The sequence below is a fragment of the Quercus lobata genome, chromosome 2 (assembly GCF_001633185.2).
Source record: "Quercus lobata isolate SW786 chromosome 2, ValleyOak3.0 Primary Assembly, whole genome shotgun sequence".
Lineage (NCBI taxonomy): Eukaryota > Viridiplantae > Streptophyta > Magnoliopsida > Fagales > Fagaceae > Quercus > Quercus lobata.
In genome coordinates, this window is record NC_044905.1 from 63378778 (window position 1) to 63393229 (window position 14452).

General features: G+C 33.4%; 1 protein-coding gene and 1 pseudogene across 3 annotated transcripts; both read left to right on the top strand.

The window, feature by feature from the left end:
* The first annotated feature begins 349 nt into the window (after positions 1 to 349).
* On the top strand, positions 350 to 5099 carry LOC115976159 (probable caffeoyl-CoA O-methyltransferase At4g26220). Of its 2 annotated transcripts, XM_031097300.1 has the most exons (7): positions 350 to 592; positions 1953 to 2203; positions 2973 to 3038; positions 3137 to 3216; positions 4178 to 4322; positions 4406 to 4537; positions 4649 to 5099. In XM_031097300.1, exons 3-7 carry the CDS (start codon positions 2973 to 2975, stop codon positions 4937 to 4939), a joined length of 714 nt encoding a protein of 237 aa, XP_030953160.1. In that variant the 5' UTR covers positions 350 to 592; positions 1953 to 2203; the 3' UTR covers positions 4940 to 5099. The 2 variants fall into 2 exon arrangements, with proteins under 2 accessions (XP_030953160.1, XP_030953161.1); XM_031097301.1 differs by lacking the exon at positions 1953 to 2203.
* A 2042-nt stretch (positions 5100 to 7141) lies between these two features.
* On the top strand, positions 7142 to 14083 carry LOC115968209 (annotated as a pseudogene). The gene is made up of 6 exons (XR_004086702.1): positions 7142 to 7303; positions 9930 to 9998; positions 10098 to 10177; positions 13156 to 13300; positions 13384 to 13514; positions 13626 to 14083. The product of XR_004086702.1 is annotated as a probable caffeoyl-CoA O-methyltransferase At4g26220 (transcript).
* Positions 14084 to 14452: the final 369 nt, after the last annotated feature.

The following is a 14452-nucleotide window of genomic DNA, read 5'->3' on the forward strand; positions in this document are numbered from 1 at the left end:
ATATATTAATAATAATAACAACAATTGTCGTTTTGACGAACTTTTATACCCTTTGAGTGACTTACGACTTATTCTTGAGCACCGAATGGATTTGTTATTCCATCTGCTTACGTTATTTGAAGTTTGACATATTAAAATGGTTGGCAGCCAACGAGAAGAACAAAAAAATAGTTTTCCTTTGGGAATTAATCTTGTTTACTTGTTACTTGTCAAGGTAGCATACGTGAGCTGGCTGTACTATGCGTACCATTTCCAAAAAAAAAAAATACTTGTCACCGACGCTTTTGACGACATTGGCTTGGAAATATTCTTATGAAAAACATAAAAATAAATAAAATCAAATAAAAAAACTAGAGGAAAGGACTGAGGAAGCCTTATGCAAGGGAATTTTATTATAGTCGAAAGTTGAAAATTGCCAAAGCTTGCGAGAGGCCCTTGACTAAAAGTCTAAAACAAAGTCTATAAGAGAGCTTTCATGGTGGAACTGAGTTTGTATTGAAGAAACAATAGGAAGTTGTTGAAACAATAGACTCCTAACAATTCAAAGCTTCAAATATTTTCTTCTTCTTTTCCCCAAGCCAGAAGTTACAAGGTATGCCTCCTTCTCTTCATTTTATTTGCATGGTTTTTTTTTTTTTTTTTTTGGGGGGGGTGCTAAATTTTAAGGGCTTTGTGGTTTGGTTAGTTCTAAGTTCTTCACTATGTGTTGAAGGATGAATATTCAGAAGTCTCTTGACACCACGTTTTTGTTGCACTTGTAGCTTTATAATCTGATATACAGTATAGTTAAAAATGTCTCGTCGTTTGGGTATGCCGTTTCTCTTTTTCTTGGGGATTTTTTGATTGAGATTGATGTGTAGGCACGGTAACTTTTACTTTTTAATTTTATTTTATAATCGGTAGCTTTTACTTTCAAGGATACATAATGGGGTGACTAATCATTTGGACATGGTATTACATTTATTGGTTGCATGTATCTACCCTCTCAGGCTCTCATATATGAGTGGACCCCATACTTGTGAAACTCACCTTCATGTGAGAAAATAAATACATGTATCGGATACATGATAGATTTTCTACTATAATTTGTAATGTGCTCAATGGTAAAATATATATATATATATATATATATATATATATATTAAGAGGTAAAGTTCAAATAAAATCCAATTAGATTTTAATGGGATTCTCAATTTTGCACCATATGTCTCATTTAAATTTTTAAAATTTTTGGGCCAAAATAAATGATATATTAACAACTTGCTGGAGTGCTTAATATATAACACTATTTACCAAAAATGCACAAAAGACACCATCCATTGGGCTAAAATGCGAAAAAATTTACAACTTGCTATAGTGCTTAAGCAAATATACATAAGCATTGTAACATGCAAATTTCTTTTTATTCCTCTTTTTATGTTCAGCCTCCTCTCTTGTCTCACTTTCTCTCTTCTCTCTCCCATTGTAGCATTAAAGTAAGATTATTTTAATGTGATATATTATAAAATATAGAATAGATGTACAGTGCATTGTAAAATAGAGAAAATGGGTTTTAGTGAAATAAAATGTATATTTTTTTTTGTTTTTTTTTTTTTTTTTGCATAACCGGAATGCTCTAATATACTATTTTAATTATACTCCATTAAAAATAGTTATATCAAAATTTTTGGGTCTACTAGTAATATAATTATAACGATGTTCTTTTTCAAGAACTTACTATGGCCTTTTAGGCGCACTTACGACTTGTCATGAGCACCATTGTGTAAGGTCTATAATTGTTGGTTAATTCCACGTCAAACTTATTTGTATCTTATTGGTCTAAATTTCCATTTGTTTGTGCAAATTTATTTGTATTAAGTTGGTGAGGTGAAAAGATCATGGGCTGAAATTGAAGTTGTGAATTGATGTACATCACTGAACCCGACAATTCATTTACCTTTTTTTTTCTACAGATACAACCTTTTTGCCCACCTATATAAGCTCCATTTCCCACAAATTTGTTACCCCAAAGTCTCATCTTCTTGCTCTCACCATTGCCTAATTCTTGAGAGGAGATCAAATCTTTCACACAAACCAACCTTTCGAGTTTTTGTGTCAATTCACTTGGGACGCATTGGAGTTTGCAATTGGAGGCTCAATTGTAGATTTCGTGACTAGAGTAGAGAAAGGACTCGAGAAATCGGTTGCTAGCAGGAGCTTGGAGGTATTGAATATATATTTTTTACTTCTTTACTTAAAGGACTTTGTATGTAAGATATGCTACAACCATTTTTTTTTAGTGGATCATTTGATATTGTGATGCCTCAGAAAGATTTTTCCACCTAATACTCGGGTTTTCCTCCTCGTAAACACTTTGTTGTCTTGTGGGTTATTGTGATCTTACGCGGTTTTGCTTTATTTAATGTTTATCCATGCATGCTAATGTCAATTGGCTAATCTTGTACACAATTGGGATTTACATTTTGTGATTAGTGATTACCATAAAATTGGCATTAGTGGTAAAAATTAGAGATGTAAATATCTTGAGTGGGAAACTCTTTCAAATTGGGAGGTCACGAATCATCTGCATACGTAATTGAGATTTGACAAATCATAATGGTGGAACCGAATCCATATTGAAGAAACATAAGGAAGTCGTTGAAATTAAGAGCAAAGTAAAATATCAGTGATTCAGGTTCAGGGCTTTGGTTTGGTTAGTTCTTTACCGTGTTAAAGCATGGATATTCAGAAGTCTCTGACAGATCACTTTCTTAAAGTGTATGACATGTTGGAACGGTAATTATACCTTCGAGTATACTTAATTGAGAGACTATGATTTGTCATATGTGTGTCTTCTCTTAGAATGAATGTGCAGTACTATAGTAGACAAGTTTGATAAAAAAAAAATTTGAAAATACCATCGAGGAAAGTTATTATACTAGCAACTTTTTTTCTTTGAGGAATGTCATAATTTCTTGCGCACTTGCATATAGATGGAGAACACAAAAAAGCAAGGAAACCTGGCAAACCCTTTGATTTTGCAGAGTGAGTTATATGAGGTACTGTCTATTATCTTCTTGACATTTTTTCTTGAGTTTAGCTGTTTTGTTTCTTTTTAAGTCAATGACGTTCAATCTAATTTTTTATTAATCTGCAGTACATATTGGCCACAAGTGTGTACCCACGAGAACCAGAGCCTCTTAAGGAGCTGAGGAAAGCTACTGCATCCCAACCATTGTAATGGTTCTTTCTATCATAAACTACACTAAACCACCAAATTGCTCTCTCTCTCTCTCATCATTTTCTTTTGTTCACATGGTTCAGATCAAAATCATTTAGAGATTGTTTAAAAGCATTATTGACATGAAGTGATGGACTTTCAACTTTTCCTTGCATTTGTACCAACAATGCCACAATAGATACAAATTTTTTTTTTTGGTTGCTCCGAGGGAATTAAAACTTCCAAATTTAATATAATTAACTATTTTGGGAGTCTAGACCTCCAAGTTAGACTAATTAACAATTTGTAACTTAGAAAATCATGACTATACTTCATTTATTGTCAACATCAAAATTTATAGAAATACTTTCATTTGGATATAAGATAAATACTAACTTCCTATAATCCCTCAGTAAACTAATCATGATTCATACTAATCCACACTAATTTATTTGAATCAATAAAACATATTTATCATTTTTTTTTTAAATGAATGAAAAATGGGTAGAGGGGAGCAACCGAAGTTGGCGTCTTCCACCTAGGCGTGACTATAGTGAAACTCTACCCGTTGGGCCTAGGCTTACGGGAGCAGGAGATCCGGATGAGTTATAGTTGTGCACCCAACCCCATCGAGGATATTAGTGAGCATGAGCCGAAAGCACTGGGTTGTCCACCGGAATGAAAAATTCTGGCCAAAATGGAATGAAATTCAAAACTTTGGCTCCATACCTAGTGTTAATATGTTGTTTCGAGGAAATCAAGACCTCCAAATTTGATAATGGACTATTTTGAGGGAGTCCAAATCTCTAAGTGAGACTAGTGGACCATTTGTCACTAGTGGACCATTTTTCTATACTGGACTAATTTGTAGCTAATCTATAATATTTCCATTTGTACCCAAAAAAAGATAGTGGGAACTCTGGGCTATACTTTCATGTGATTGCTTCTAACAGGTTGAGTGACAAATATCTTGTCCAGGGCATACTTTGGTACATCACCAGATGCAGGTCAGCTAATTGCCATGTTCCTGAAGATGGTGAATGCAAAGAAGACAATTGAAATTGGGGTTTTTACAGGATACTCTCTTCTTCTCACGGCCCTTACAATTCCTGATGATGGCAAGGTATGCAAATCATTCATGATCAATATGTATGTTAAATACATTGTCTTGGCAAAATCCTTATGCCTTGTAATGCCTAATTGCAGATTACAGCCATAGATGTTGATCGAACAAAATATGAGATAGGATTGCCAATTATACAAAAAGCAGGGGTTGAGCACAAGATTAACTTTATCGAGTCACAAGCTTTACCCGTTCTTGATGAATTGCTACAAGATGTAAGCTTTAGTAGTGCTTGCTCCTTTTAAGTTTCACCAGAAAAATGTTCTAGTTTTCATGATCACTTTTCAAGAATTGGAATGTTTAACTCTATATATGTTACATTGCAGCCAAAGAATGAAGGGAGTTTTGACTTTGCTTTTGTTGATGCTGACAAAGTTAATTATTGGAATTACCATGAGAGGATGACAAAATTGGTTAAGGTTGGAGGGATAATTATCTATGATAACACACTGTGGGGAGGATATGTTGCTTTACCTGAAGAGGATGTTCCAGAAAAGAAAAGAGCCGGGAGGCAGTCAACCGTTGAGTTTAATAACTCCATTTCTTCTGACTCACGTGTTGAAATATCTCATGCTTCAGTGGGTGATGGCGTTCTGATCTGCAGGCGAATTTGCTAAGTATTTCTAGACAACTAGTTGAACTCATTAATAAATCTTTTCATCCCTACAAGCACGAGTGCTTATTATGAATTTCTTAAGGACCAGACTATTTCATAGGAATGTTTAGGGAAAATGTGCTCTGGTTTTGTCGGAAGGACAATTTTTTTTTTATTGTTTTCATCCCTTTAAGTTTGCATGAATTTTGATTCTTCTGTTCAATCGAAGACCAAATAATTAAAATTTTGCAAATCCAATTTCCTTTTTAGTTAATTAAATATACAGTCTATATACTTTACACCCAAATGATAAAGAATAAATTAAAAGAAAAAACATAAACAAAATTACAATCTGGAGAGAGAGAGAGTAATTAATATTATCTATCTTTTGGTTGGAAATAAAATAGTGATCGGTGATTTTTCACCCGCCCACCAATTTGTTTCCTTTCAACTTGAGAAGTGACCATGAATAATGAAATTAAAAAAATTACCCTCATTACCTTATTGTTTCAAATTGCAATAAGGGCATAATAGTAATTTAATATCTATCATTTCACTTTTCTATTCCTTGTGCTAAATATACATGATGAAAAACTAAAATATTTTCTATAAATCTAGGGATACATCAAATTTTACACTCATGACTCAATTAATGTGTCAAGCTATTATTGATACACAATAAAATAGTCTCAATAGTGGACTCATATAAAAGCAGTTATTCTATACCACACACTTTGCCAATTGCCACAACTTTTCATATTTGATGACATGTGTGACTATGATTGATGAACCATTGATCATATTTTTTCTCCACCACTCACAATTGCATATATATATGTCATTAAGTTATGACAATAAATGAATTTCTTTCATAATTGAAGAAAGTGAAGCAGTCCAGTCACTAGTAACATCGTACTACTTTTGTGAGGGATTTTGATCCCAAATTAAACCTCATGTGTTTGCACGTGAGCTTACTCACTAAGCAAGGTTTTATTTCATTTAGGCAATCGTAACATGGCAGTGCAGGTGGAAATTTACATGAAATGAAACTAATATTTTATTTTAGCTGTTAATCAAGTTAGTTTTTTATTATTTTTTCTTGAGAAATAGGATAGCATTTTTCATTTATCACTTTAAGGATCATTTTTTTGACACAATATCAACACATTTAAAAGGTATGGGAACAAATAGATAATTTTCCCAAAGTGATATTTAAAAAAAAAAAAAAAAAAAAAAAGACTGCTCAATGGGATGTTAATTAACGAAATAATTTCTATCGTCCTAAAGTCTTCAAAGACATAGAGGGGTGGAGATAGGGACGTAGCCAGGACTTGGAATTAGGGGGGTGGTTTTGCTATTGACTGGTTTTGGCTTCTAAATTTGCTGTTTAGCTGTGAGGGTTTTTTTTTTTTTTTGGTGTGTGTCTTTAATGTGTACTGCTAGGTAAGGATAAAATTAGTTGGTTAAAATTTCTTTTAATGGCCGAGTTGTTTGTTTTGAGTAAAATTGGTTGACTAAGCTTAATTTTTATTTTTATTTTTATTTTTGCAATTGGTAATTTTTATTGCTAGGCTAATTTTCTGGGCTTGTATATTTTGTTTTAGATTTTATATCTATAAATAAATTTTTAGTCTTTAAAATGATGAAAATGCTAGAGTTACAAACGTTTTTATAAATTGCTGATGTGGTTAGTAGTTATTGTTATGTAAAAAAGTGATTTGAGTAGTAGTCTCAGATGTGAACTAATAAGAATTTGCTAACTTAACGGTTTGTAAAAATATTGTAGAAAATTTTGTTACTATAGCATTACTCTCAAAAGAATTAATGATATTATTGAGGGGGCAAAGTGTAAATTTATGGAACAAAATTGCTAAAATTAATACCTACACACACACACACACACACATATATATATATATATGGGTTCAAGTTACACATGGTGTAAACATTTTTTTGGACCATTGATTTGTATTAGATCTAAAAGTGAAAAAACACTTATAATCATGTATTTATTGTTCCCTAAAAATTAGTAACTAAGTCATTAATTCTTCTTATTAAAAATAGAAAAATATAAAACAGCATTAACTCTCTATCCATCATCATCTTCATCTTCTCTCCCTCTCTCACATGGTCTTGTGTTCAAGAAACCAAAGTGTTTGATTGCTTCATTCATTTATTTATTATATTATATCCATTCTTTCCTATATAATTGAGTGCTAAGTTAATGGCGGTGATGCAGGAGATGATAAAGAAGGAAGTGAGGAGTTATATGACCGGGTTAAAGGAGCAAACTGGAGCTGGGTCTGGGATTTGTATGGGTATGAACATGGGTATGGGTATGAGAGGTGAAGATGGGTTTAGGGAAGTGGTTGTGAAGAGAATCGGAGTTAGTAGGATCGATTAGTTGTGAAGGAGATGAAAAAAAAAAAAAAAACTGGGTCTTTGGTTTTTTTTTTTTTTTCTTTAAATTGTGGTAGTTAGCGAATAAGTAAATGTACAGAGAGTGAGAGAGAGAGAGAGGTTGAGGATGAATGAATCGAAGCGAAAAGGATTTTTAGAAGGGACTTTGATGGAGCATAGTATGAACTTTTTTTTTTTTTTTTAATTTCTGTTTTGGCTTCTGGCCTTGTTCAAAGAGCTGGTTCAGGAAACAAAAAATAAAAAAATAAAAAAATAAAACCAAAAAAAACATGCTACCTCAAAGGAACAAAGAAGGAAAAAAAATGGAAAAGAAATTCGATATTTTTGTCAAATTATAAAAAATTTATCGTTTTGGGACTTTTCTTCAATTGTTTTCTTGTTTATTTTTCTCTATGGTGTCCTTTTTTTAATTATATTTTGTTAAAGTTTAAAACTTGAATTTGAAAAAATCTAAGTGTTTAATATATAAATGGAAGGAAAAAGAACTGGAATGCAGTAAGACAGTGGAATAGACATGAGTGAATTTTTGTCAACAATGATTTATCATACTTTTTATTTTGACAAGGCATGATATACACTTTGGGTAAAGGATAAAAACAAAGGACAATGTATACATTTGGGTAAAGGATATGAAGAGACAAGTCCTTTGTTTTTATCCCCTCAAAATGATATATATATATTGTCCTTTTTGGTAATTTATCTCTTAAATAGTGCTTTTTTTTTGGGACAGTTCGAAAGCGAAGAGAGAAGATGATGATGATGATGATGAAGATGAAGGATTGAAACATAAGGAAATCCTTCATCTCTCTCCTTAATTCTCAGATCCCTTAAGTCTCTGCCACCATTGGGTTTGTATTTGATTTTGATTTTGGGTTTGGGTTATGGGTTTTCAATTAATGGTTTAATTTTGAGTTGATTTTCTGTGGATTTTGGGTTTGATTTTGTTTTGGGTTGATTTTGAGTTGGGTTTGGGATGGGTTTGAGTTGATTCTCAGTTGTTTTGTACTTTTGTGTTGATTTTGAGTTATTTTTGGTTTGATTTTGTGTTTGGATTATCAAATGTTGAAATGGGTTGTGGTGGTAGACTGGTGATAGTTAGGTGGTGCTGTGTTTGTAGCAGCACGGAGAAGGCAAAGTAGAGACCAGAGATGAGAGGCGTGAGTGAGCTTTAGGGCAAAAGACAGAGCAGAGAGATGAGATGAGAGGAATGAGGGACAAGCGTGAGAACTGAGGAAATTAACATGATTTATTGAAAGGTAATTTGGTAATTGCTCGAAGAGTCCAACGGATAGCTGAGAACGCGCATGGACTTTTCTAAAATGGAACTCCAGAGCTCCATAATGGCTTGTGTGTTCTCAGCCTTGGCCCAAAACACAACTTTTTCCAAAAAGTTGCGTTTTATGCTAAACCAAACGGGCTTTCCACTCCAGCTTTTTTCAAAACGAGCTTTTTGGGTTGAAAATGTTGAAACAAACCGACACTAATACACAACCTAACCAAACATGCCATTAGACTATGAGATGCTTGGTAATTTTTTTGGCTAGATTACAAATTGTACCTCTTAACTTTGCTCAGAATTCAATCAAGTCCTATAACTTTGTGAGTTGGGCTCAAACCATCAACTATAGGCAAAACACAAACCCAATGAACTTCCTTTATTGTGACTTTTGTTGAACTTGTTCCCCTTGCTAGTACGTCAAGGTGGCTATAGCTCTCACAAAGTGTCCTAGGAAAAATAAATAAATTTGATTATTTCAGTCCTCCAACCTCCAAAATGACACTGTTTAAAAAAAAACTAAAAAAAAAATTTTGAAAATTCATACAAAGAAGAAAATTTTGAAATTTTGAAAAAACCCAAACCAAAATCTTTCTCATAATTAAGAGACTATGATTTGTCATATGTGTGTGTCTTCTCTTAGCATGAATGTGGAGTACTATAGTAGACAAGTTTTAGCAAAAAAAAATTTAAACACCTTTGAGAAAAGTTATTATACTAGCAACTTTTTTTCCTAAAGCTTTGTTTGGGAGTTCATAAGTGAATAAAATGGAATAGAATGAAATGAAATTGAATGGAATGTATTTAAGTAAGGGAAAGGAATGGAATGAAATGGAATTACGTAACCTTGATTGGATGTTTTAAAATAAAGGAATGGAAATGAATGAAATTAAATGAAATGTAAGTAATCTTGTTTGGGGGTAAAATAGAAGGAATGAAATGAATTCATTTTATAATAATATTACTATTAGACCTCTATTTTAAAATAAATGGTTGAATATATAGGAGTATTTTAAGAGTTTTAGTAAAAAATTCATTAAATCTAATTCTATTCTCTCTCATTCCTTCCAATTTCGGGGGAATGAAAATTTGAGATTTTAAAGGAAAAAAGAGGAATGAGTGTTTCCTTTTACCCGTTAAATCCAACTCTCAAACAATGGAATGGACTTTTCATTCCCTCAATTAAAACTCTCAAAAAAGGGAAGTGAAGAATATTATAAAATTATTTTTTTCATTAATTTCCATTTCATTCCATTCCCTCCTCCCAAACGAAGGCTTAGAGAAATGTCATAATTTCTTGTGCACATGGATATAGATGGAGAACACAAAAAAGCAAGGAAATCTGACAAACCCTTTAATTTTGCAGAGTGAGGAGTTATATGAGGTACTGTCTATTATCTTCTTGACATTTTTTCTTGAGTTTAGTTGTTTTCTCTCTTTTTAAGTCAATGACGTTCAATCTAATTTTTCATTAATCTAGCAGTACATCCTGGCCACTAGTGTGTACCCACGAGAACCAGAGCCTCTTAAGGAGCTGAGGAAAGCTACTGCAACCCAACCATTGTAATAGTTCTTTCTATCTTAAACTACGCTAAACCACCAAATATCTCTCTCTCTCTCTCTCTCTCTCTCTCTCTCTCTCTCTTCATTTTCTTTTGTCTTCACATGATTCACATCAAAATCATTTATGGCTTGTTTGGATAGAGGAAGGAAGGAGGGAGAGTGGAGGGGAGTAGAGTAAAATTGGCTAAAAATAAGTAAATTTTGTGCCAAATCTACTTTACTCTACTCTACTCTACTCCCCCTCCTTCTCCCTCAATCCAATCGGACCATTAGAGATTGTTTGAAAGCATTATTGATATGAAGTAATGGACTTTCAACTTTTCCTTGCATCTGTACAAACAATGTCACAAGGGATACAATTTTTTATTGGTTGCTAAAGAACTCCAAATTCAATATAATTAACTATTTTGAGAGTCTAGTCCTCTCAGTTAAACTAACTAACAATTTATAACTTAAAAAATCATGACTATACTTATTGTCAACATCTAAATTTATAAGGAACATACTTCCATTTGGATAAAAGATAAATACTAACTTCCATTTGGATTAGGATGAATCTTGATTAGTTTTTCCGAGGGAACCAATAAAACATATCTGTCATTATTTACCCAATACTAACTAAAATAAATTAGACTCATAACATTCGTCCCCTCTAAAAAGACACTCTTTTCCTCATGGTTCTTTTGTCTTCTCTCGCCTCGAGGTACCTTTCTTTGGTTTCTTACATGTTGTCTTTTTTGGATTCGATCAACCTCCGACATGAATTAATTTTCCTTGATGAATGACATAAAGGTACATTTGTTGGAACTTTTTGTTTTTGTTTTTTTTTGTTTTTTGTGACAATACTTCATACTTGTCCATCCTTCTAAGACATATTTTTTACTTTTTAGCCTCAATGACTTGGCAATCCTTTTGGAACTATATGGCCTGTTTGGAAGTTTAGGGAGGGAGGAGAGTAGAGGGGGAGTAGAGGGGAGGAGAGTGGTGGGGAGGAGAGTAGAGTAGAATAGTTTCCCTCCACCTTGTTTGGATGCTTTTAAAATTAGTAAGGGGGAAGGAGGTAATTAGTACTTCCCCTTGTTTAGATGTTTTAAAAATTAGAAAGGAGAAGAGAAGAAATGATTAAAATAGACAAATTTACCCCTATTTAAAAATGAACTTACAACTAATAAAATTTATCACTAATAAAAATATAAAACTACTATTAATTATTATAAAATAATTTTTATTACCTAAAAAAATTATGATAAAAATAAAAATAAAATTTTTTTAATTTATGAAAAATTTTCAAGAAGCTTCAGAGCAAGTCAAGCAACCACCTTTACCCAAAAAAAAGAGTCAAGCAAGCACAACCCGAACCGGTCAAACAAAAGTCCCAACGTCACGTCCGCCACGGCATCGACGCCACCGTCTTGTGCCCTCAATCAACGGCCGGTTTCTATGCAGAGTTCCGGCGCCGACAAACGGTGCATTTTTGTCGTCGAATCGATGCGAGGGATTGAAGAACCGTCCAAAGATTTGGAGACTTTGAAGCATATTCTTGAAGCTTTGCAACTCAAAGGCCTTTTGCATTCGAAGAATGCTAAAAACCAAATGGGCCACCAGAACTTCGTTTACGATCGGAACGGCAAGTCTTCGATCGTCGTAATGAAGCCAGCAAGGTCTCCGACGAGCCGCATTAGTCACGGTAGAAACGAATCGCCACCTTCGAGCTTCAGATCGAGGCCTAGTCCTCGCCGGAATACAAACAAGATGTCGCCAACGGTGAGTTCGAGGCGCGACCGGCTGGTTTCTATGCAGAGTTCCGGTGCCGACTATTGGTGCGAATGTACAACTACAAAAGGTGTGAATTGTGAAGTACTATTTATTAGCAATTTAGTTTTTCATAATCTTAAATTTTCTCAAGAAACAAACAAAAATTATTTGTTATAATTTTATTAATTTAGAAAGGATAAATTAGGAAATTTATTTAGTTAATAATATATCTACTCTACTCTCCCTCCAAATCTCTCCAATTTGGAGGAATTAAAAATGAGGGGTTAGAGGTAGCTGAAACCCCTCCAAATCTCTCCCCCTCCTCCTTTAAAAAACTTCCAAACAGGATAATTGGATTACTCTCCCTCCTTCTACTCTACTCCCCTTCCTTTTTTTAACTTCCAAACAAGCCAATAGTTTTCCTCCTTTTGTACGTATTACCAGTCTTTTGTGATCCTCCATTGCCACAATGCCTTTTATGGATGGCCTTTGCATGAGCTTGTAAGTTCTCTCCTTCTCTGTGCAATGGAGACATGGTGAACTTGTTGAATAATTCAGATCTCTCCATAATCTGTCGCAACTGCAACTAAATAGAGATGATTGAGCAAACTTTCTGCTACAACTACTTCATTCCCTTATTTTATGGTTCTAATCAAGATTTTGAATTCCGTACCAAAAGGCGTTTAGGGTTGACTAGGGGAACGGAAAATTTCAATGTGGATGTGTTCCAATGCACCGTTTCAGGCTTATGCACCATATATATATATATATATATATATATTCTAATCAAGATTTTGAATTCCGTACCAAAAGGCGTTTAGGGTTGACTAGGGGAACGGAAAATTTCAATGTGGATGTGTTCCAATGCACCGTTTCAGGCTTATGCACCATATATATATATATATATATATATATGTATACTATCTGATTTAAATTAATTATTTTTAGAGTATAAAAATAAATTCCTTAAAAAGTGAATAAGTGATGTAATTATGAGATTGGTTACTAAATACTAGGTTCAAATATGGTTAATGGTTATTAAAAAATGAATCACACCCGGTATATATGTAAATAAAGAAGTATGTAGGGGTATTGGAAAACTATGAACCGTCCTAGAAGGTTCTTTTCTTTAAACTTACTTGAACTTCCATGGTTTCATTGACTCTGGGCTATACTTTCACGCGATTACTTCTAACAGGTTGAGTGACAAATATCTTGTCCAGGGCATACTTTGGTACATCACCAGATGCAGGTCAGCTAATTGCCATGTTCTTGAAGATAGTGAATGCAAAGAAGACAATTGAAATTGGGGTCTTTACAGGATACTCTCTTCTCCTCACGGCCCTTACAATTCCTGATGATGGCAAGGTATGCAAACCATTCATGATCAGTATGTATGTTAAATACATTGTCTTGGCAAAATCCTTATGCCTTGTAATGCCTAATTGCAGATTACAGCCATAGATGTTGATCGAACAAAATATGAGATAGGATTGCCAATTATACAAAAAGCGGGGTTGAGCACAAAATTAACTTTATCGAGTCACGAGCTTTACCAATTCTTAATGAACTGCTACAAGATGTAAGCTTTATTAGTGGTTGCACTTTCTAAGTTTCACCAAAAAAATGTTCTAGTTTTCGTGATCACTTTTCAAGAATTAGAATGTTTTACTCTATATATGTCACATTGCAGCCAAAGAATGAAGGGAGTTTTGACTTTGCTTTTGTTGATGCTGACAAAGTTAATTATTGGAATTACCATGAGAGGATGATGAGATTGGTTAATGTTGGAGGGATAATTATCTACGATAACACACTGTGGGGAGGATATGTTGCTTTGCCTGAAGAGGATGTTCCAGAAAAGAAAAGAGCTGGGAGGCAATCTACCATTGAGTTCAATAACTCCATCTCTGCTGACCCTCGTGTTGAAATATCTCATGCTTCAGTGGGTGATGGCGTCCTGATCTGCAGGTGAATTTGCTAAATATTCACTCAGTTGTGACTAAAAATGTGTGCAGACAAGGCTTTCTGTGAACCAGTTGAAATCAGAAATAAAAACTGGACCATGATTTGTCATCAGTCTTTGTTCAATAACAACTGCTAAAGAATTGGACTATTTTGTAAGAGACTTTGAATATACTCTGGTTAATTTTGTCGCAAGAACGTCATATTATATACTATATAATAAAATTTGGGCATATATACAAGTCGTGATTATGCCAAGTGATTACACTAAATTGTAGCAATTTTTTTAGATAAAAACAACGTATTTGTTTTTATCAACTTCTTTAAATAAAATAATAATAAGTGTTTTAACAAAATATACAACCTAGGTTTGATTTATAGGGAAATGTTAAAAAATGACATAAGGACTTTGATTTAAGAACCATTTTTAGAAATATTTTATGAAAAATAATAAATCAATTAATTTTGTAGACAACTTTTTATATTTCCTAAAAAAGTTATGTAAAACCCTTCCTAATACGGTTTATTAGCAATTATCTTGAACGCATCCGTTAA

Coding starts and splice junctions, on each gene's coding strand:
- LOC115976159 (XM_031097300.1), top strand. CDS start 2,973: ATGGAGAACACAAAAAAGCAAGGAAACCTGGCAAACCCTTTGATTTTG. Junction 3,039..3,136: donor TGCAGAGTGAGTTATATGAG/GTACTGTCTATT, acceptor ATTAATCTGCAG/TACATATTGGCCACAAGTGT. Junction 4,323..4,405: donor CAATTCCTGATGATGGCAAG/GTATGCAAATCA, acceptor GCCTAATTGCAG/ATTACAGCCATAGATGTTGA.